The 23350-nt window shown below is 40.8% G+C and overlaps 1 protein-coding gene across 2 annotated transcripts in view; it reads right to left on the bottom strand.

The window, feature by feature from the left end:
* The window catches only part of Ide (Insulin degrading metalloproteinase), a 54447-nt gene extending 31743 nt beyond the window's left edge, over positions 1 to 22704 (bottom strand). The window contains exons 1-14 of one of the 2 annotated variants that reach the window (XM_028307641.1): positions 22506 to 22704; positions 20723 to 20878; positions 19174 to 19262; positions 16559 to 16644; positions 15406 to 15527; positions 12746 to 12915; positions 10861 to 10983; positions 9585 to 9787; positions 6802 to 6887; positions 5606 to 5720; positions 4769 to 4906; positions 3423 to 3544; positions 1699 to 1783; positions 440 to 568 (exon numbers count right to left, since the gene is read on the bottom strand). In XM_028307641.1, the coding sequence (XP_028163442.1) occupies positions 440 to 568; positions 1699 to 1783; positions 3423 to 3544; positions 4769 to 4906; positions 5606 to 5720; positions 6802 to 6887; positions 9585 to 9787; positions 10861 to 10983; positions 12746 to 12915; positions 15406 to 15527; positions 16559 to 16644; positions 19174 to 19262; positions 20723 to 20853 (1599 nt within the window). In that variant the 5' untranslated portion in view covers positions 20854 to 20878; positions 22506 to 22704. Of the gene's footprint in view, positions 1 to 439; positions 569 to 1698; positions 1784 to 3422; positions 3545 to 4768; positions 4907 to 5605; positions 5721 to 6801; positions 6888 to 9584; positions 9788 to 10860; positions 10984 to 12745; positions 12916 to 15405; positions 15528 to 16558; positions 16645 to 19173; positions 19263 to 20722; positions 20879 to 22388 lie in introns of both variants that reach the window. The other variant, XM_028307642.1, reaches the window with a different exon arrangement.
* Positions 22705 to 23350: the final 646 nt, after the last annotated feature.

The following is a 23350-nucleotide window of genomic DNA, read 5'->3' as shown; positions in this document are numbered from 1 at the left end:
TTTTAATGAGGTTAAAAAGTCGTGGAAATTAACAGATAGTTTTTTTGTTTTATTCATCAAACCTAAAGTTGACTTCTTTTAATTTTTACAAAAACAAAATTTCTCTTATATGGTTGACTTTTGCCTAAGTAAATACAAAACTAAATTGGCTGCAAATGACCTGTATTATAATTCGTTACAAGTCACCTGTATACATGCTTGAATCATAGGCTAGTAGTATGTGAGGGAGGATGTGAAAATACTTAAGGTCGGATCCCAGTTATGCGGCGCTACGCGTCATTCATTGCACTGCGAGTCTAAATATTCTGTCGTAAGCATCTGTACTGAGACGCGCAGCGACGCTCATTGCAGCGCCGCCATAATAATTTGACGCTTTGTGTCGCGCTTTACAGTGCCGCGCTGCGCTGTGCAAATGCGGTCCGACCTTTAAGTGACATACCTTGATGATGGCGGGCGCTATGACGTCCAGTGTCGGATCGTCACCGGTCTCCAGCTGTAGACGTGACGGTATGAACTCGTTGGGAGGCGGCATTCGTAGGTCCGGATTCAGTTTCACGGACTTCCACTCCTACGGTAGAGAGAAATCATTTAGCATGAAATCAAATCAAAAACATTTATTTCTTAGAAAGTGGTAACAAGATATTAAATAAGAACGGGTTCAGCACCTTCTGCCACTTGTGGCGTGGAAATATTTACATTATAGCATTAAGTATTTACGAGTCAAAGTCAGTCAGTACATGTCAAAGTCTTTACGAGATCCGTAAACAAACGTAAGTCGCTGACCTAGCAAGACGGATTAGCAAGCTGAAGTGGCAATGGGCAGAGCACATAGTACGCAGAACTGACGGCCGATGGGGCAGCAAGGTTCTGGAGTGGAGGCCGCGTACCGGAAAACGCAGCGTGGGACGTCCACCCACAAGGTGGACCGACGACATCATAAAGGTAGCAGGGAAGCGCTGGACGCAGGCCGCTACCAATCGATTAACATGGAAACATTGGGGGAGACCTATGTTTAACAGTGGACGTCCTATGGCTGAAATGATGATGATGTCAAAGTCAAAGCTTTTATTAGTACATAGGCTCTTTCCAGGGCGCTTATACACGTCCCAAATACAGCTCGCTCTACCACCACTTCGGGACAACATATGGGCTGGTGCTGAGAAGAAGTGGCGGAAGAAACTCGGTCACCTTTTTCATGAATAGGGTTCAATTGCTTTAACTAAGAACGTCCATTGCTGAACAAAGGCCGCCCCCAAGGTTTAACATAATAAGCGGTCGCGCTGCCCGCATCCAGGTAATCTTCACCAGATCATCAGTCAACTGCCAACACTCGCCACTAAAAACTTTTCTGCCCCAATGCAGCAATGGCCATCAGTTTTACAAGCTATGTGCACCGCCCAGTTAATTTTTAATAGGTTACGAACTCACATGGACATACCTAACTTAACTAAATAACCTATATTTCTACTTTTTCTTCTGTTTCCCTTCACCCCGTTTTGCGAGGTGGGCTTCTAATCTAGCCATTTAATTATATTTCAAAAGTATTGTTAGTGGAATCCCAAAGATTTCATGTCCTTATTAACCAACTAAATTTCCTTAATAAAGAAAAATAAAATAAAATAAAATAAAATAAACTATTCATATTTAGGATAACATAAACCTATTTCAGAATTAAAATAATTATTTTGATAAACTCACATTGATTTTGGATTCTTCGATGTCCTCCTGCAGATATTTGGTCCCGTACCACGGTTCTGTCTGTGTGCATTTATCGCCGAAGCATCTGGAATAGAAGAGGCTGTTTTAGAGAAAGAAAGAAATAAGGAAAAAGTGTTTATTTGGCACTAAAGGCTAAGGACAAAGTTCTAACAATTTTCTGGACAATTATAAGATGAATGCAGAATAATTTGCCCAAATTCAGCTCAAGGATTGTGATGCAGTATGGTGATGTCAGACAACATCAGTGCCCCGTAATTATCGATCTCTCAGTGATAGGGGAACGGACGGTGTCATGTCAAATGTTAATGGGTATCAGACATCATCAATTATTCCGTGACCTTGCCTTAGTGTACGGTGTCCAATGGTGTCAGATGAGTGGCTTCATAACGCGCTGGATGTCAGACACCAAACAATTTGATGTCCGGCTTTAATATGCGCTGTACTATGCGCTTAGAACGTCTAGCTCAGTGTATTGATGTTAGACATACGCTAACTTACTATACACGATGTCAGACACAGGACACTAGCAGTACTACTAGCACTACCATTTTAATGCTCGGGAAAGGTGATGACAGACATCAGCAGTTATTAAGCCTGGCTCAGTGTACAGTGTCCAATGGTGTCAGACACCAACACGCCTTAATATAAGTGTCCGGTGGTGGCAGACGTCCACAATTTGACTTGTGTGGTGTCAGGTCTGCATCCGTGCCCGTCTACGTCCAGCGATGTCAGACAATGTAGCATTTGCCATACAGTGTCAGACACTAGTTGCTATCAGCACAGAATAGAAGAAGGGTCAACCATTTTGTTGACAAACGTCAGTGATCGGCATTGCGCCGAAGCTATAGGGCTGACTTCGGTAAAATGATGTGACGTGAGATGCCAAACTGCAGAAAATGGCGGAGGAAATACATGATTTAGCATGAATTATAATGAACTAGCTTTCCGGCCGCGGCTTCGCCCGCGTGGAATTTTGTCTGTCACAGAAAAACTTTATCGCGCGCGTCCCTGTTTCAAAAACCGGGATAAAAACTATCCTATGTTCTTTCCCGGGACTCAAACTATCTCTATGCCAAATTTCATCAAAATCGGTTGCGAGGTTTAAGCGGGAAAGCGTAACAGACAGACAGACAGACAGACAGACAGACAGACAGACAGACAGAGTTACTTTCGCATTTATAATATTAGTTGGGATAATATTAACTACTTCAGTCAGCTACTATCTATTAACTTCTCTGCCCAGTGTCCAGTCGTGTCAGACACGAGCTCACTTGACTAGCGCGGTATCAGACACCAATATCACTTGCATCCCTCCCTATCAGTGTCCAATGGTGTCAGACATCAGCAGCACCCGGCTTAGCATTTTTTTGCAAAAGGGTGTCAGACACCAGAATCGCGAGCTCAGGTCGACTCAGTGTATAGTGTCCCTCAGTGTACAGTGGTGTAAAGCCCGGTCCGTGAGCACGTAGAATTTTGTCCAATGACCCCAAGCTACCCATCCTTATCGCTCGCGCTTAATTATATTGCTGTCGCGACTGTGCGACTGGCACCCGCAGTGAGTGTGCGAGCGCGATAGCAACATAATTACGCGCGAGCGATAAGGATGGGTAGCTTGGGGTCATTGGACAAAATTCTACGTGCTCACGGACCAGACTATAGTGACGTGTGCTCATTTTCATTGGTTGGTGTCAGATATCACTTACTTGGCCACGACGCCCACTCTAACGTTTTCAGGCACTAACAACGCTAGTAATTCTTCAATCAGTTCCGGACGCCATTCCGTCATCAAGTAGTACGCGCTTAGTACGTCTTCCATTGGGAACTCCTGGAGAAGAGAAAAATCTATGGTTTTTAGGATTTCAAGATGATTAACTACATCATATCATCAGCAGTTGGCCTAAAATGCTCGCCTCGATAAACTTTTATCGACTTTTCACGATAATCCCATACATTTGTCGTCTAAAATCATAGATAAAATATTATAGCATGCATCCTTGCCCTGAAAATTGAGTTGGCTCTATAATTCAATCAACAAACAACACTTTTTAGAACAAAAATAGTCACCTCAATGGCAAAATGTGACGTCATTCTTAGAATTCCAATACAATACGTGGGATTAGTGCTTATTGACAGCTCATAAAGGTATGTCAATTAGTGTGTTAACTACCCTATTGTGGGATGATTTTTCAATAGTCAGACGTCTTCTAACTAAAGTAATTTATGATTAATTTTAAACTTTCGCGTTGCATAATTGAACTAATTTAATTCAATTTCAATGTTACCTATCCGCGTATCGCGTTAAAAGCAGTTCTTTCTTCTTCTTCCGAGTTGAAATGTCGCGTGACGTCACTTTTGACTAAAAAATCTACTCAAACGTGACTTAACGCGCCGTTTCAACTCGATGTAGCACAGTTATTATTTAATTATGAAAGAAAATAAGAAATATGAGTCTAATATTTTCGAATTATGTGTCTGATGGACAAATAATTGAAATTTTGTTATCTAGCCTCCATTTTGCAACGGACAAAATCTTTTCAAAGTAAACATAGACAATACAAGCTAAGCTATACCATTAACTAACAATGTTGCCAATGTAAATGTACAGTCGACAGCACATCAAGCTATACATTTTCGTTGCAAAGTCGCCCCTATCGCAACTACGTAAGATACCACAGTGTTTACGTTGACGTGCTGTTGACCGTACAATATACTATAATATAATAACATTATCCGACGTTGAAAAATCAGCCCTTAATAAATTAGAGCAGCGGTTCCCGAAAGGTGGTCCGCGGAACCCTGGGGTTCCGTGGAACGGCCGCAAGGGTTCCGTAAAAAATATTATCCCACGTTTCGTGACTGCCGTTGTTCGCGCGCACCGACTTGTTTACGCACAAGGGAGGGGCAGGGCGTGCGGGCGGAGTAGTACGGGGGTTCCGCTAGGAAAAGTATAATCAATTAGGGTTCCACGGCAAAAAAAAAATTGGGAAACCCTGAATTAGAGAGTCATGTTCCTCAGTGGAGCCTAAATGACCTGATGGCGTGTACATACCTGCAATAAATGCACGTGTCCCGTCACCAAGCTTCTGGGTTCCAGCGCGTCTTTAAACCGGAACTCCATGGCCATCAGGTCACGTTGCTCCTCCCACACCCAGCGCTGCGGGCCAGCCGCTCGCACCATTGAGATGTACTGGAAAAAGAACAGGGGATCACTAAAGCCCGGTCTGCGAGCACGTAGAATTTTGTCCAATGACCCCAAGCTACCCATCCTTATCGCTCGCGCGTAATTATGTTGCTGTCGCGCTCGCACACTCACTGCGGGCGCCCGTCGCACAGTCGCGACAGCAATATAATTACGCGCGAGCATCAAAAGGCATCTGGGATCACTGGGGGAATAAGGGATCGCCAGGGGAACATGGCATTTTTAATTGAGTGGGAATGGGGGACTAATTTCCCAGATTCAGCGCTGCGGGCCTGCCGCGCGAACCATTGAGATGTACTAGAAAAAGAACAGAGGATTATTAGGGGTACGGTGGATCATTAGGGGTACGGTGGATCAATAGTGGCGAGAGGATCAGGGATCACAGGGGATTTGGAATACTAGGGGACAAGGTATCAGTAGGGAAACAAGTTATCTGTAGGGGAACAAGGTATCACTAGAGGTACAGCCTGGGTGTTACTAGGGGGTACATGGATTATTAGGGGTACAGAGGATCACAAGGGTACATGTATCATTAGGGGTACAGGGGATCGCTAGTAGGTAACGGATCGGGGCAAATTTTATTGTGACAAAGACGTGTTGCGGACTTTATGGCTACTTTGAGTGTCACAAACTATTTGACTAGACGCTGACTGTACTTCAACTATCTGATGATTGATGATGTCTCACCTGGAATACCATAGTGATGATGTCATCGATATGCTCCACGCCGTCTTCAGTCAGGTCCACTTGCACCCCGAAGAAACCGAACCCGCGCGCGCCGATACGCGTACCACCTACTAAGCTGTTGGGTAAATAATAAGGTTGAGTTGGATCACTTTAACCGTAACTATTACCATAACCGTTATTATGTTGTGTTTTTTTGTATGGTGTTTGACATACTTTTATTATCATCATTTCGGCCACAGGACGTCCACTGCTGAACATAGGCCTCCCCCAATGACTCCCACATCGCACCGACATTCTTTTGACGTTTGTTCAAGTTAAAATAAGATGGTGCAAGCTAGCCTTAGATTTCAGTAAAATTCCGATTTCTTTTATTATAGAGTCGTGACACCCAATGTAGCCAATAAGTTCGCAGCACGTCTTTGTTACAATAGGGATGATGACTGGGTAATGAAATCGAAATTCTGTTTAATCCGTCAGACAGATAATAACAAAATTTTGAAAAATTTGGTTCTTTTTCATAATCGAATAATTACAGTATTATATTGAGTTAAAATGTCGCGGGACGTCACTTTTCAGTAAAAATTCTACTCAAGCGTGACGTAACGCGCCATTTCAACTCGATGTAGCATTGTTATTATTTAATTATGAAAGAAAATAAAAAATATGAGTCTAATATTTTCTAATAAAATTATCTGTCTGACGGGCAAATAATTGAAATTTTGTCATCTAGCTTTTTCCCCACTTTGGGTGTCACGAACTATTTGACGCTGACTATACAGGGTGGAAACGATATGTGATCTCACTCTATTATTTCTAAAGTATACAAGATATACAAAAACTGGTTACTGATCCGGAAAGTACTTCACGAGCTCTTTCTAATGGTACCAATAATAGATTAAAGAATAAAGTGAATCTATCCGAAAATGCAATACTTCCATCTTCACATTACATTTTCAGTCACCCTGTGCGTCCACGCGCATTGTGAGACCAGTAATGTTTGTGAATACGGGCGTGAATGACCTTTTTTATGCTAGACAAGGCAGGTATTTGACCGCAATCGCACCTGGTGTTAAGTGAGATGCAGTCTAGGATGGTACATATCTGCCCTGTAAATGCCTATTCACTCTCGCCTTGATAAGGCTCGGATTATAGTCTTTGGGAAAGACAGCAGCAGACAGCGAATCCAGATGACTTACCTGTTACACCAACCTTTAGCCTTGAGCGCTGCCAGCAGACTGCCGGGGCCCTCGTGACCCAGCAGGTGAGACAGGTAGTGGCCTGGCTATGGACAAAACGAACTCATAAATTACATTCTATGGCTACATTCGAAACGAAAGAAGAACGGTCACGCCCCATACAAAAAAAACCCAGACCCGACAGAAACGAGACATACCTCAGTTTTTTTGTCATGTCTTAATTAGTTATATTACATATTTTTTACATTCGAAATCTATGTTTAAGACCAAAATATTGCCCTATGTTTTTGTTCCGGCGTTACACAAAACCTAATACAAAATGCCTATTTATCTACAATGTATCCTAAATGTCTACTACAGATGCTATGGATTGTATCTAGGTGACCTGTAGGCCTAAGATGCGCGCCGCGATAAGCGGTTATCACGCCATTTTATCGATTTTGCCCATACATTTTGACGTCGATAAAAGTTATCACGGCGCGCATCTTAGGCCTACAGGTCAAGTTAACCACGCACTTGGTCGCCGTGACGTCACATCGCCGCTCTGGTACAGACGGGGCGAACACGGGGAGCGAGGTAAGCAGTTAGCTCGATCGATCGTATATTTTTATAAATTTATTTTGGCACAAACAGTCAAAACCTAATCAGTTGGAATTTACAATTTATGAATACGTTAAAAAGACAATGCCGGAAATTGGCGTCTTTTTTTTTTCGAGCGGCCATCGACCAAATCATGTTTTTTAGATACAAAATAGTGTAATAAACCAAACTTACTATGACATGTATACCTCTAAACTCAGTCTGAACTGAGTTACGAGCATTAGAAGTTTGATGATTTACATACTAGATTTGCTTTTTGCGCGCAAGTTTTGTAAGAAATTGCAACAAAATAGTGACATTTGAAATGAAACACTCTTGTAGGTTGTTTAACTTGTATTTCAGCACCACTGATTTACACAATTCCGACATTATGACGTCAACCTAATAGTACCTCTCGCTTCGAACGCTCAAATCGAACTGACTGTCCAGCGGCATGCCAGCGATAAGGTAACTTCCCCTTCCATCAGTGAAAGTCGACCGGTTCAAAACGACTTATCGACGGCATGCCCCGGAACTAGTCAAATGCAATACTTATTTCATAATTAGCTGTTTTTTAATTTTTAAAATACTAAAATGTATACAATAAAAATCTAAAATAATTAAATTAAATAATAAATATACAGGGTGTCCCGTAATGTAACGTCAAGCCGGAACTGGGTGTTGAGGCAAGTTATGCTGGTTATCAGAAAAATATAAAAAAAAATCTATGTGGCATATTTTCAAAATAATGGGCATTTAAAAAAAATCAAAAATTTCTACTCCAGGTGACGGTCTTTTTACTCGTGTTGCCACAAATCTTCACTTTTTCCAAATTTTTTTTTTGTTATGTAACCCTGAATAATGCTTCTCTAAATTGTTATCAAAATTACAAAACCAGCTGCTCCAGCTTGGATAAAAAAAATACATTATTCCCAAAAAAATTTTCAAAATAAAAATTTTGTCTAGTTTAAACTGACTCCAAGCTGGAGCAGCTGGTTTTGTAATTTTGATAACAATTTGGAGAAGCATTATTCAGGGTTACATAACAAAAAAAAAATTTGGAAAAAGTGAAGATTTGTGGCAACACGAGTAAAAAGACCGTCACCTGGAGTAGAATTTTTTGATTTTTTTTAAATGCCCATTATTTTGAAAATATGCCACATAGATTTTTGTTTATATTTTTCTGATAACCAGCATAACTTGCCTCAACACCCAGTTCCGGCTTGACGTTACATTACGGGACACCCTGTATAATAATTGGATGTAATACAAAATAAATTCTAAAATCATTCTAATGTCTGCAAAATGCCTAGGAAGTAATCAAATAAAGTATTTTAATTTAATAATGGGTTTTTGGGTTCTTCTAAAATACAATACAAATACTAAAATTGTTACAATAACTATTTAAAAGTAACCAATAATCGTATAAAATACAATATAAATTCTAAAATCATTACACATTGTATGTGTAAACAAGCAATACCATCCATTAAAGGCTCCAGACATCAGTGTGGAGCAGAATCAGCGCAATAAAAAATTTGCGCAATATTTTGTTGTAATTTCTTACAAAACTTGCGCGCAAAAAGCAAATCTAGTATGTAAATCATCAAACTTCTAACGCTCGTAACTCAGTTCAGACTGAGTTTAGAGGTATACATGTCATAGTAAGTTTGGTTTATTACACTATTTTGTAATCAAAAAACAAAGTTTGGTCGATGGCCGCGCGAAAAAAAAGACGCCACCTTCCATACAAAATCTGGCATTGCCATTTGGATCTAGAACAAGTTTATAGACACCCCGTAGACTGCAGACTTTTTGTCGACCGATAGTTCAATCGGTCTGTTAATCAATCAGTAAAAAAGTACACACATTACACCGATCCTGAATATAAGCCGACCCAACTACCGACGAACTAAGTCTTTATTCTGCGGGGTCTTAGGCCCAAAACACACGGTGAAACGCAACTGCAACGAAACTGCAACTGCTAGTTACTTTTGAGTTGCATCTAAGTTTCTGCCATAGCGTCCGTTGAGAGACCACACATGACGCGACCAGTTTGAAACTTTCAGCTTCAGTTTCATTCATAAGAATCATCAGAAAGTTGCAGTTTCGTTGCAGTTGCGTTTCACCGTGTGTTCTGGGCCTTAAAGTTAGTAACCTACCAACAAATTGATGTTAAGTACTGTCACAAAAACCACACTCACCCCGCTCTTATAATGCTTCCTCGTATCCGGGATCGGGAAGTCAATGGACAAAGACCTCAGGTCCTTAACCGGAAGGCAGTAGGCGCGCTTCCGGCGCAGTTCCGGCGGAAACGGATGCTCGGGCCAGGTGGGCGCGTCGACGGAAGTGTTTTCGACCGCCGAGAAGAGAGGCACCACCATGGACTCTAGGTCGTCTAAGGATTCTGAGGATGGTATACAAGAGTATATTATTATATGCTTAATTGTTTTAAACTTTCATGGTGACTGACTGACTGACATAGTGATCAACGCACAGCCCAAACGACTGGACGGATCGGGCTGAAATTTGGCATGCACGTAGATGTTATGACGTAGGCATCCGCTAAGAAATAAACAGTGCCTAAATATTTGCTATGATCGTTTGAACAAAGGCCTGCCACAACATTATTCTCCGCTACAGGTAGAAACAATTTTAATTTTAACTAAAATGCTTATTTTCCTTCGAAATCTTTTGTTTTTATTTGAAATCTAACTTGTCTTTATCAAAATTACAAATCTAGAGCCATTTTCAGTTTCGTTGTTAACGAAGCGTTGAATGGCGCGCCCGGAAAGGCTTAGTTCAAACGATCATTGCAAACGTTGTGATAGGGATAGAGACATGCGATTTTTGGTTTTACGAAGGTAATACGAGAGAAAATAATACGAAGTAATAAAAACCACCGGTTATAGGGGCATTTTTTGGAGAAAATTATCAAATAACAAAAAAAAACACGAATTTAAAAGCATATTTTTTTCAAAAAGTATAATTTTTTATTATTTTTTGGCCTTTTTTGTGAATGTTATTATTTTATGTATTTTTTTTAGTATCGCCTGTTATTTAGCATTATTACTAAATAACTATATTTTATCAGGATATACCGCTTAGTTTAAAAGTTATTACGTTTTCTTTACAATAAGTAATTGGAAGAAAAAAAAATCTATAAAAAAATAAAAAAAAAACTCAAAAATTTTTTGGCCTCTTTTTTGTCGATAAAAATTTTGAGTTAGGAATGGTGTAACTAAAGGCAGAGTAGAGTATTTACTCTGCTAAAGGTCTAGGGTTAAGCAACGGCAAGGGAGTGTTTTTGTAACGTCAAATGTCAGCGAAACTTCAGATCTTCATTTTTATATGATCTGTCACAATAAATATAAATTTCACCCCTCACCCTCTCGTGCCGCTTCCACACCTCAGGCACTGACTGAATGAAGCTTTAGAACAATATTTTGTTAATTATTTCAATTAGTAAGCAATTCCTACCTTTCCCCATAACGACGAGGGTCATGATGTTGGCGGAGTACCACTGGTCGTGGAACTTCAGCAACTCTGTTCGCACGTCGATGCCTTTCGTCTTCGGAATGGTCTCCAGGGTCTCCCGGTTGCCTGGGGAAAAGAAAAATACATAATATACAGGGTTACGGTATAAAAATTTCAGTGTTCTGAAAAAAAGGACTAGGTGGACCGACGATCTGGTGAAGGTCACGGGAAGAGCCTGGATGCGGGCAGCGTAGAACTGTTCATTGTGGAAAACCTTGGAAAAGGCCTTTGTCCAGCAGTGGACGGCATTCGGCTGAAACGAACGAACGACCGAAAAAAAAAAACTATTACAACTGCTTTTTTTTTTATTTAGATTAGATGATGTTTTCTGATGATATACTCAGTAGCCAATAGGCATTTGGGCAAATAGTTATCGATGTAAAAAATGGGGACCATCAGATATAGGGGGAGCAATCTGATCAGGGAGGGGGATGTCTAACTAAAAGGGCCTAGTCTGACTCAGGGGGTGTTCAAATTCAGGGATTGTCTCATTCGGGAAGGGAATCTGATCCCTGGACTTCTGATCCAGTGAGGGATCCGGGAGAAGGGGTCTTTTCGAGTGGATGGGGGCAACCCACCACCACCCATGGCCGTACCAACCTTGCATTTATACTGGCCGAATCGCGGGAGGTGTGCGCGGAATTGCGGCTGCCTAGGGCAGATTGCATGTGGAGGGGGGCAGTTTGAGATTTAATCCGGATGGTATTATCTGATTCGAAAGGGGGGCCCAGTCTGAAGCTTGGAGGGCTGATATCCCACTCACCGGTGCCGAACTTATGTAAGGGATACGTAGGAAACGCTGTAACATTTGTTCAACTGGTCCAGCCTCTGAAGATGTGTTCTTCTCATGTCCCAAGTTGACGACTCACATAGGTATAAGTAGGGGGAGGGAAGTCTATCCAAGGGCGTTATCTGCTCCAGAGGGAATAAGTCTGATCAGGGTAGGTTGTCTGATTAAGAACGGACCGTCTGATTTGGAGGGTAGTGTAGTGCCATGGGGAACGTTAATCATGGAGAGGGTCTGATATAGGGAAGTTTTCCGATTCGTGGAGGGGGGTCTTTTGGGATAAGGGAAGTAGTCTTATCCAGAGGCGTAGTCTAATTTAGGGGGGGGGGCGTCTGAACCATTGGGGGGCAGTCTAATTGGGGAGTGGGTGGGTGTATAAACTGTGGGGGATAGTCTGACTCAGGGGGCTAATCTAGGGGGAGGTATTGTTTGATCCGAAGGGAGAGAGGGGGGGGAGCAGGGTCTGATCCAGGGGAGGGGGGTGTCTGATTTAATCTGATCCAGGGAAAGCAGCTTAATATAACCACTCACCAGTGCCAAACTTGTGGAACGGATGCGTAGGCAGCGCTGTACTCTTATTGAGCTGGTCCAGTCGCCACGTGTCGGAAGAAGTGTTCTTCTCATGTTCAGAGTTGACATCTGACAGTTCCCGACAGGCAATAGGTAGAGGGGGGATAATCCAGGGGAGAGGGTGCAGGACTCTAGGGGAGGCTGTCTGATCAGAGGAGGGAACTAGTCCGAGGGAGTGGTTAATTAGGAAGAGTGGAGATCCAGGGAGGCTGTCTAAACTGGAATAGGGGGTCAAAGGGGACTGTTTGATTCAGACTCAGGGGGGTCTAATCCTGGGAAAGATGTTGTCTGATCCGAAGGAAGTATTATGATGGAGGACTTCCGGTCCGAGGGAGGCAGTATAATCTAAGGAGGGCAGACTGAACCAGGCGGGTCTAATCTTGGGGATGTGTTGTCTTATCCGAAGGGAGGGGGGAGTCTTATCCTATGGTGGGCAGTCCAATCCAAGAAGGGGGGTGGCATCTTACTCACCAGTGCCGAACTTGTGGAAAGGATGCGTAGGCAGCGCTGTACTCTTATTGAGCTGGTCCAGTCGCCACGTGTCAGAAGAAGTGTTCTTCTCATGTTCAGAGTTGACAGCTGACAGCTCGCGACCGGTGGCCGACTCCGTGAAAAGAGGCGCGATAAAGAACTGGGCGAAACTGCGGGTGTAAGGATAATCATCAGCATCAAATCAAATTTCTTTATTTGCGTAATTCCAGGTACATAAGTGGTCTTACATAGATTTGGTAGGTTTCACTGAAATTTGCTCAAACTAGGAAGCGTGCAAATATTAAAAAGAGTAGTAGACTTTATATCGAAAATAATACTAACATGTCATATTACATTAATTGATTAAAAACAGAAAACTAATACATTATCATTAATTAAATTATAAACTAATACAGAATGTCATATTGAATAATTATTGTCATATCATAATGAAAATGTCACCTCAGGATAATAATGTACTTATTGTATGTCACTTAACATTACAATTAAAATATTCATTTAATGAGTAGAACGACCTCTCCACAAGCCATGCATGCAGTTTGGTTTGAAACTGAGATCCGCTAAGCCCTCTTAATTCCGCGGGCAATGAGTTAAAAACTTTAATGGCCATATAATAACAATTTTTCTGGACCATTGTCAACAATCAGGTCATATGGCAGATTAACTGGCTTTTCTACAGTGGGTTTTCTGCAATAACTGAATCATAGACCATTTAGCCTAGGCGCAGACCACCAACTTTTAGTTGGCTGATAGTTGGGCCCGATTTTGATTTGTATGAAGATTTGGAATCGGCCGTCCAAATCGGTGTAACATGCGCACTTTCATACATCTCCGTACTGATTAACACCCGAAAACTATCGGCCAACCTCAGAATACAGAACAAACCAGAAGGAGTGTTCGATAACATTTCTACGCGGCAACTTGTGTCCAAAATACTTCCCCTCCCGCGCCCCTCTACCCCCTTTAGTGTTACTAGTGCTGTGTGACACCCCCATTTTTGGGGTAAAATTATGTAATTTTTTAAAGAGATGTTAAACAAGTAAAAAATAAGTAAGTGAAATAAGTACATACACGGCCAGTGTTAACTATCCATTTCCGTTTTTGCTCTCGCTCTTATCAAATGGTGATTCTTTGCGATAGAACTAGACGACATGACTGGCCATAGGCATAGATAGTACCTACCTACCTATGAATTTAACTTGTACTCCTAAGTAACTAAGTAGATGATTATTTATTTCTATTAAATAGTGTAATATACTACATGTAGGTATAATAATATGTTATTTAAAAGTCAATTACAAAAGTCGAATATTAATTTTAGAATGCCAAGTAAAACAAAAAAGAAACTTAAGGTTCTTTATTATGTAAACATATCGACAACAAAACATTTGTTTACGGCGCAGTAGTGCTTTTAGTTTAACTTTTCTTGAAGTCAAAAACAGAATCCAAATCAAAAACATCACCAATACTTAAATTTGATTGCGAGGCAACTCTGGTTGTGTATTCTGAAAGAAAATCAGAGTAAGTATGTAAGCAATAATTAATTACTTAAAATTATTATTAAATATACAAATATTGCTGCTGCTGATCTGTTGATACCAATGCCTTACTTTTGAATAAATGGGAAAGTATGAAATTCACGATAGTAATTTATTATCTCCTCATTATTAGGGAGTAATATTATAAATTAATTCAATATATTGAAATCAAATCAAAATCAAAAATATTTATTCAGTTTAGACCACAAGTGGCACTTATAATTTAATTAATCAGGTTGTCATGTCATGGATGAAATTACACTAAAAACTAATTAAAACAAAAAGGATGGGGAAAATATTCCATTATTCTGTGGTAACGCTAACAAAATTAACGCGTGAATTTTTTATAAGTAGACAAATGTAATTCAATATAAAAAAGTAGGGTAAAATATTCCGTTGACCTGTGGCAACACTTACAAAATACAACCGTGATTTTTTTTGAAAATTATTATTTAATTAAAATGAATTGGAAATGTGCTACTTACGGATAAAACATGATCCCATGCACTTTCTTCGTAATTCCAGTAGCATTCTTACATGTTGGAACGGCACAAGACGGCATAATTTAATTATAAAGTGTCAATCTGACGGATATGTAAACAATGCGCGTGCCGGCCATTGACTGATTGCTCTAAAGTCAAATTAGTGCGATTTGGAGTACTTTATATGAATACACATTTACGCCCGTTGACGGTTTCTGGTTTGTTCCGTATTCTGAGCGGCCAACTAAAACTCGGTGGTCTGTGCTTAGGCTGAGTCTCATACCACTGTTGTACACTAATAGCTTGTAATAATTGCTACCTGTTTTGGGAATAATAAATTCTAGCATCCTAGACTGTCTAATCTTTTCTTAAAGGTTTTAAACCTTTTTTTTGTCACCTGTCATCCGCTTTGCAATGGAGGGAAGTCGAACCTTAATTTCGAACTCTTCCTATGTTCTTCTGATTAATTTCGTTGCGGGTCCAATGACAGTTTAACTTTCCCCCGGGACAAACTTGACCTTCATTGGTAGGGTTTTTGTGGCGGTCAAGCTGTCGATCCTGGCTACACAGGAGTTGCAGAGGTGGGAACGAGAGGTGGGAATATTCCCGTACTACTCACATGTCCAAAGCGCCGGCCAGATGTGCTGGTAGTACGTCGAAGTAGTAGGTGGTGTGGTCGGATGATGTAGAAGCGTTGGATGAGCCCCCGTGTTCTGATAGGAACTTGTTGTACTCGTTTTCCTGTAAATAACAGCAATTTTGTTAAGGTTTTGTACCCCAAGGGTGCCAACGGGACGCTTTTAATACTACTACAGTTCGCGAGGCCTAAGCTGAACTGAGCGAAAGCAAAGCTAAGCTTCATCATCATCAACAGCCCTTTACAGTCCACTGCTGGACTATGAGCCTCCTCCACTATAGTGGAGGGTTTTGCCATAATCTCCACGCTTGGCAGGCGGGTTGGAGATCGCAGTTTAAAAGATTGATGTTTGTCAGAGAGCGCTGCTGCCCGTTCTCTGTTTGATGTGTAGTCCCTAAGTCGCCTCCCGCGGGAAGAGTAGGGTTGGTGACAAATGTATTCTACTCTGCCGTCACCACACGGCAAGCTAAGCTTACCCCTCGGGAAATGGGGGCGTAGTGTGAGTTTACGTCAAACGTATTTGATGTCGACTGCATAAAACAGTGACATTAAATGTATGACGGATTGTACAGCGCCCCTAGCGGAAACTTTCAAGAACTAAAATCTTCATATATTTATTTAACGCTATTATTAGTGACGACGTTTGATGTTAATTCGCACTAAACCCTATGTACGCGCCTAGACAGGTTGCTCGCTTTTTAGGGTCGCTTTGAGTAAGAAGATAAACCACATATCACCCACAATGACCTATTCGTGAGGCTACAACGCGATCTAGCTAACTGCGCACCTCACACGTTAATATTGGGACGTGTAAAAGTGCTTTTTAGAAGCCTATTTGCAAAAATAAATGAATTTTATTTTATGAATGCGACTCTCCCTCGCACTCACCCGCACACCTCATGCTCGCCCCGTCCGTACCAGAACAGCGATGTGACGTCACGGCGGCCAGATGCGCAGCAGACNCCCCCCCCCCCCCCCCAAGCATTAGGCAGCCAGGTCGCTGTCTCGCTCATAAAGATAGCAGGAAGGCGCTGGATGCAGGCCGCTGCCAACCGGGCGATATGGAAATCATTGGAGGCCTATATTCAGCAGTGGACGTCCTGTGGCTGAAATGATGATGACGATGATGACTAACCTCTGGATACTTCTCAGTGCCCAAAAAGAGCATGTGCTCGCAGAAATGCGCCAGCCCTGGTAGCTCGGCGGGGTCGCTCAAATAGCCTGCAACAATGTGGCTTATTATCAACACACTAAGGTTCATTATAGAACGAAGCTCACTTGGTAGAATCAGAACCGTCTTTGACTTACTGAGAGCCCACGTTATGCATTTATTAAAACAAAAGGAATATTAGATAAGAAAAATTACAGCACAAAACTTCAGGTTACAGCTGAGTTAGTACCTGAGGTACGGGAAGAAGTAGTTGTGACGATAAGTAATGAATTATATTAAAAATAGGCGATATAATATGAATTTAATTATTATTACTGACGGGATTGCTACCATGTACCTTAATTTTGAGTTTCCGATATTTCGGCACTTTTGCAAGCGCCATGGTCACGGAGTAACTGAAGAAACTTGCGGGTGAGATGTTATGGGCATTGGGCAGACATATCGGTACATGGTAGCAATCGTGTCAGTAATAAAAAAAAAATGTATTTATTGCCTTCGAACCATTAGACAGGTACAGGTAGTTAGACTTACAACTATAATAATATGAAGTACACCGAAGGCAATTGGACCTGGCTCAGTCTACGTTGTAAGGAGAGATCCTTGCAACACTGGTTTTCAGCCATGCCCAATTCTCTAGGATGTTGAGCGAGAATAAAGTAATAATTATTATGTTATGGCGTGTCCACACATGCCGCCGGTTTTCAAAATGCCTTGCCAGTGTGCCGTCTTGGCCGCCGCGTTGATGAGATGATATCTACCGGCCTCTAGGGCCCTCGCCCACAGCGACTTTTTGTAGCGCTGCAGTCGCGTTGCTGTAGCGCGTTAGTAGCGCGTTGGCATCACTTCTGTAGTGCGTTGCAAATGCGACTAACGCGCGTTAGTAGCGAAACGCGCGACAAAAAGTCGCCGTGGGCGAGGGCCCTTATACTACTTGTGTAATCAACTGATAGTATTTACAGGCAGGTTTATCAAACATTTTTTTGAGCAGACGGGATGATTCTAAGTAAAGCATAAAGTAAAGGCATTCGATTTTTTAACAAAAATTGTATTGAACAACACGTTATCTTCTCAGAATTAAAGTGTTTTGATAACATAGATAAATACACTAATTTATAAAATTATGATTATTTGGTTAGTCGTCACTTACGACACTTACTCGTAATGATCTTATGCCGGGACAATCGGACGTCTGTAGTGTATTTCAGTATTCCATTTGTATCAACTTAAATTGAATGTATTCCGGGAAATTTTTAACATTGTCAGTATATTCAAGTGGCGTATTCAAGTCAGAGGAGATAACCTCACAAAACAATCGTTTTATATAATGAACAGTGTTTTTGTCCATCTATTCGTTTAAGGCCCAGAACAGACGGTGAAACGCAACTGCAACGAAACTGCAACTGCTAGTTACTTTTGAGTTGCATCTAAGTTTCTGCCATAGCGTCCGTTGAGAGACCACACATGACGCAACCATTTCAAACCGGTTTCAAAGTGGTCGCGTCATGTGTGGTCTCTCAACGGAATCTATGGCAGCAAGTTAGATGCAACTCAAAAGTAACTAGAAGTTGCAGTTTCGTTGCAACTGCGTTTGACCGTGTGTTCTGGGCCTGAGAAATAATTTTATAGACGATAAAAATAGGCGTTGTATGAAGAAGAATCCTTCATTTTAGATATGTACCATCCTAGACTGCATCCCACTAACATCAAGTGCGATTGTGGTCAAATATCTGCCTTGTTATGCATAAAAAAAAGATATTGATATGAAAGTTTGTTTTATACTATAGGTACTTGTCCAATAAAAACAACAAACAATGGTAGGTACATTGTTCTAAAGACAGTAAACTTCAGACAAAACGATCTGCCTTTATAACTCTAAGGGGCACTGTGAATGCTTCACTTGTGCGAGGTAACTTAGCACAGCGCCATCTGTTGGCAGGTTTAGGAACTTATAAACACTCGTACAGTCAGCGTCCAATAGTTCGTGACACCGAAAGTGGCCAAAAAGTTGACAACACAACCTTATTCTAATAGGGATGATGTCTGGGTAATTAAATTGAAATTCTATTTAGTCCGTCAGACAGATAATTAGAAAATATTAAGACTCATATTTTCGTACTCATATATCGTAAAGGTAGCAGGGAAGCGCTGGATGCAGGCTGCTACCAATCGATCAACGTGGAAAGCATTAGGGGAGGCCTATGTTCAGCAGTGGACGTCCTGTGGCTGAAATGATGATGATGATGATGATGAGACTCATATCTTTTAATTTTTTCCATAATCCAATAATTACAGTATTATATTGAGTAAAAATGTCGCGAGACGTCACTTTTGAGTAAAAATTTTACTCAAGCGTGACGTATCATTTTTTTCAACTCGATGTAGCACTGTTATTATTTAATTATGAAAGAAAATAAAAAATATGAGTCTAATATTTTCTAATTAGGTATCTGTCTGACGGACAAATAATTGAAATTTTGTCATCTAGCCTATTGTAACAAAGACGTGTTGCGAACTTTTTGGCTACTTTGGGTGTCACGAGCTATTTGACGCTGACTACATTAATGATGATGATGACTCACCAACGTTGACGTCCAGCGCCGCAGCCGACTTGTCTGTGGTCGGGTCGCTGACCAGCAGGACTTTGAGGTGGTTTGACAGCACCAGGCCTCTGGAGAAAGAACATTCATATTACAACAAGTCAACTATACATCTTCTTATTCGTTTCGCTATTGGCAGAGCGGTCGTGGTCACGTTGAGGCGTTGTTCACATCGGTTGTAGAAGCGGATACAACTCTCCGCACAATCTCCCGCTATCTCTCTCTATTGGCAGACTGTCTGGTGCAGTCATATACGCCGTCTCCCACTGCCGATTTCACTTGGTCGGTCCAGCGCATAGGTGACCTGCCACGCGATCGGGTTCCACTATAGATAGTGTAGACAGCAATAACTTTATAAATAGTGCGTTGAGTTATGTACGAGTATTTATAGTATTCTTCATGAGTGGAAACCTGTTGAAACCCATCAGGTTTCGTTCTCTGAAAATTATATGCTCCTAAATACCTACCTTTTGTTTCTTCTTCAGGATATATGCATGGAGGATATCTAAAATACTGATTTGATTTGATAATGATGAACAATCTTTGTAGAAACGGACCTACAACCAAACGGCTAGTTTTTAAAATCAGATTATAGTAACAAGAACATCATGTTCGAAGTGTGGTCCGTTTAAATCGAGAACATTCACTGGTTTTACAAATGCTCCTAGGTCTAGTTCATCATCATAGCGACTGAGTTTCTTGCGCTGCTTCTTCTCAGCACTGGCCCATTTATTGTTCCGAAGCAGTAGTAGGGCTAATACTGGGACGTGTAGGTGCTTTTTAAAAGCCAACTTGCAAAAATAAATGAGCCTGCTGCCTAGGAGCCCCCCAATGATTTCCACATCGCCCGGTTGGCCTATGTCAGGGATGGCGAACCTTTATGTAGCAACGTGCCACTTTTCAAAAACAATTTTGATGTAGTCGTAGACGTGCCACTTAAAATGCTATCAATGAGGGACCATCGTACAAGTGGCTCCTGGCGAATGACAGCATTATAGCACCTTACTTTACAATAGCGCCAACTGATGTGGCACAATACAATAGATGAGGGAGGGTTCAAAACAATTATTTGCTATTTTATTTCATAGTGAATTTTGGGGTCATTGGTGGAGTGCCCTAAATATTGTGGCGCGTGCCATCAATGGCACGCGTGCCATTGGTTCGCCATTCCTGGCCTATGTTATGAAACTTTCAATATTTTATTTTATTTTATTTTATTTATTTTATTTTATTTTTCTTTATTCAGAAAACCACAGCTCTTTATAATAATAATACAAACAGGTATTTTTGTTCTTACAGCCAATAATGGATTCTATATATTATTACAATCTCGTAAAAAACAGTCAAAGGGGCAAAAAAAAAGAAACATAGGCTTGCATGCAGGTTGTGTGTGTGTGTGTGTGTGTGTGTGTGTGTGTGTGTGTGTGTGCGTGAGTTTTCATTTACCTAATAAGTCGCAAATCTCCCTCTTGAAAGAGTGCCTGGACGTGCAAAACGAATCGACTTGACTAAACTTTTACCAATGACGTACCTGTATTCCCGCTTATCCTCCTGCGACTTGACGATGTCGTCGTATCTCTTCAGGACCGCGGGCGCGGCGGGCGGGGGGCGAGGTTCGCTCCGCCCCGGCGGGTGCCGCGGCGAGCATTGCGGTGACGTCATGTTGGAGTGCCAGCGACGGTTGAGACTGGGGACAACGGGCGTTTGAAGTACTAAATTGAATATTGCACTGCTAAAGAAATGATACAACACATGATTTTAGTACAGGCAGTGGCACTGTGGTGATGTCATGTTGAAGTGCCAGCTGGTCTAAGCAGGGGACAGTGAGCGGGACTCTATTCATCATCATCATCATCATCTCAGCCACAGGACGCCCACTGCTGAATGTAGGCCTCCCCCAATGTTTTCCATGTTACCCGGTTGGTAGCGACCTGCGTCCAGCGCTTTCCTGCTACCTTTATGATGTCGTCGGTCCACCTTGTGGGTGGACGTCCAACGCTGAGTTTTCCGATACGCGGCCTCCATTCCAGAACCTTGCTGCCTCATCGGCCGTCTGTTCTGCGTACTATGTGCCCTGCCCATTGCCATTTCAGCTTGCTAATCCGTCGGGCTATATCAGCGACTTTAGTTTGTTTACGGATCTCCTCATTTCTGTTTCGATCTCGTAAAGAAACACCGAGCATAGCCCTCTCCATAGCACGCTGTGCAACTTTGGAGCTTTGGGACTCTATTACGCTAGCTGATTTTGATTTTGAAATGTTTGTCATGGTGAGAAAGTTTAGGTGAGAAAATAGTCTGTAAAAGAGAAAAATCAGAGGTGTAGCACTAGACTTTTAACTTTGTTTTTTCATTTCAGTGTTATCCACAATAGCTATGGTAGTTTATAGACAGTACCCACTTTTTAAGATCTTTCTGAGTCCAAGTCTTTGAATAGCTTTCATTTAACAATAAGGACCTATGATGTTATTTATTTTTCAACTCGAATTAATAAATGAATAATTCCTGATTATAATGTAACTTACTAAAATCCTATTTCTTTGATTAACTGAAACCCATATGGTCTTTCAGGAATAATATTAAGTGTATTCAAAAGAGTTCAACCTTGGAACTAGAAGCAACGCAGTTAATATTAGAACCATATTTGATATTTCATTACTTTGATGGAAAAATCAATACTTGATAGAAAATTTATGGTTTACTCACTGAAAACTACTAAAGCTTTCATTCAGAAGGACATACAAGCTTTAACACTTAATTTAAAAGGACATAAAAGCTTTTTAATTTGGTACAGAGACAAAAACAATGAAATAAAAATGTTTACCGTTTTATTGATAATGGCTCTCAACAGGTGAACACTGATAGTGTATTGATTTGGAATAGAAGATGGTGACTGAACCAAAATCAAGTGCATGCAACTGTCAAAGTGAATCTTGAATATGATGTATCAGCATTTAACTGAAGTGAGCCACAAACATGTTTAGTTAAAGTTAACTATTTTACAATGTTAACACAAACGTTTTTTGGTTAATATTTGCCTTAGAGACCTATAATATCTTGCGTGAGTTTAACAAAGGAAATTAAGTGAGTTTATTCTTAAAATTTAAGAGAACATAGAATATTGTAAATGTTAGACATAGATGATGTTAGATGTTATTACTGCAGTTGTAGGAATAGAAATAGGAAAGGGTTGGCCTTACCTCAAATTTTAAACACTAGGGTAAATAGTCTACGAGCACAGAACGCACTAAAGTACTAAAAGCACACAAAAGATTTAAAAAGTTATACTTTTTCAAACTTGAAACATAAATCCTAACCTATTAAATGGAGCGCGATACGACAAGGTCGGAGAAAAGCTGTGGATGCCCACGAAAAGAATCCTTCTTGATGCCAGCTTGGATAATTTATTATCTAGTTACAATTTTAAATTATCTAATTTGGATTGAATTTTGTAAATGAATGACGAATTAATTCTGACGAATTGACGTTTCATTGACAGACTGACAGTGACAATAAGTTAACAAAATGTATTGATCATTGCGTTCCTATAGAAATGAATGAATGGTGCTACTTTTAAATTCGGTAGCATTATACGTGTCCGTCGTGTCGTTCAACGCATGTTACGTTTCGAAATCTTTATGGCCTTGGAGATGTTACTTATCGTAATCTTCATTTCCCACCGTGTTTTTTCTTTGTTTCTTGTATGTACGCACAAGCTAAAAATCACAATTATTATAATTTTTAATAAGCAAATAATAATGAAAATCATTTTCAATTTATAAACTAGGGTCTGTACATATTTGTAGCTTCATGGTATCCATATCTGTGTTCATGGTACTTATGGACGACTCACTATGGAGCGAAATTGAGATTTATGGACATAGCGATTTTTTTCACAATTTCTATTTGAAAAAAATACCTATCGATAGGTTACGTTATTCTGATGAATAAATGCTGCACAAGTTTTTCTCTAAAACCAATAGTTTGACTGGAAAAAAATATTTTCCATTTTCGTTGTATGGAATGAAACATAAAGTGGTCGATTTCGACTAAGCCTTGACAGATCTTGCTTTGAAACTACTTGAGCCTTGTTCTATGGCTTGTTGACTGTAATCCTACGCTATCAGCGCGCATCCAAAGTTGCCCGTTCACAAGTTATGAG

The sequence above is a fragment of the Ostrinia furnacalis genome, unplaced genomic scaffold (assembly GCF_004193835.3).
Source record: "Ostrinia furnacalis isolate ACB-3 unplaced genomic scaffold, ASM419383v2 OfSCF2306, whole genome shotgun sequence".
In the NCBI taxonomy this organism is placed as follows: Eukaryota; Metazoa; Arthropoda; class Insecta; order Lepidoptera; family Crambidae; genus Ostrinia; species Ostrinia furnacalis.
This window is presented reverse-complemented; position numbering and strand designations above follow the sequence as displayed.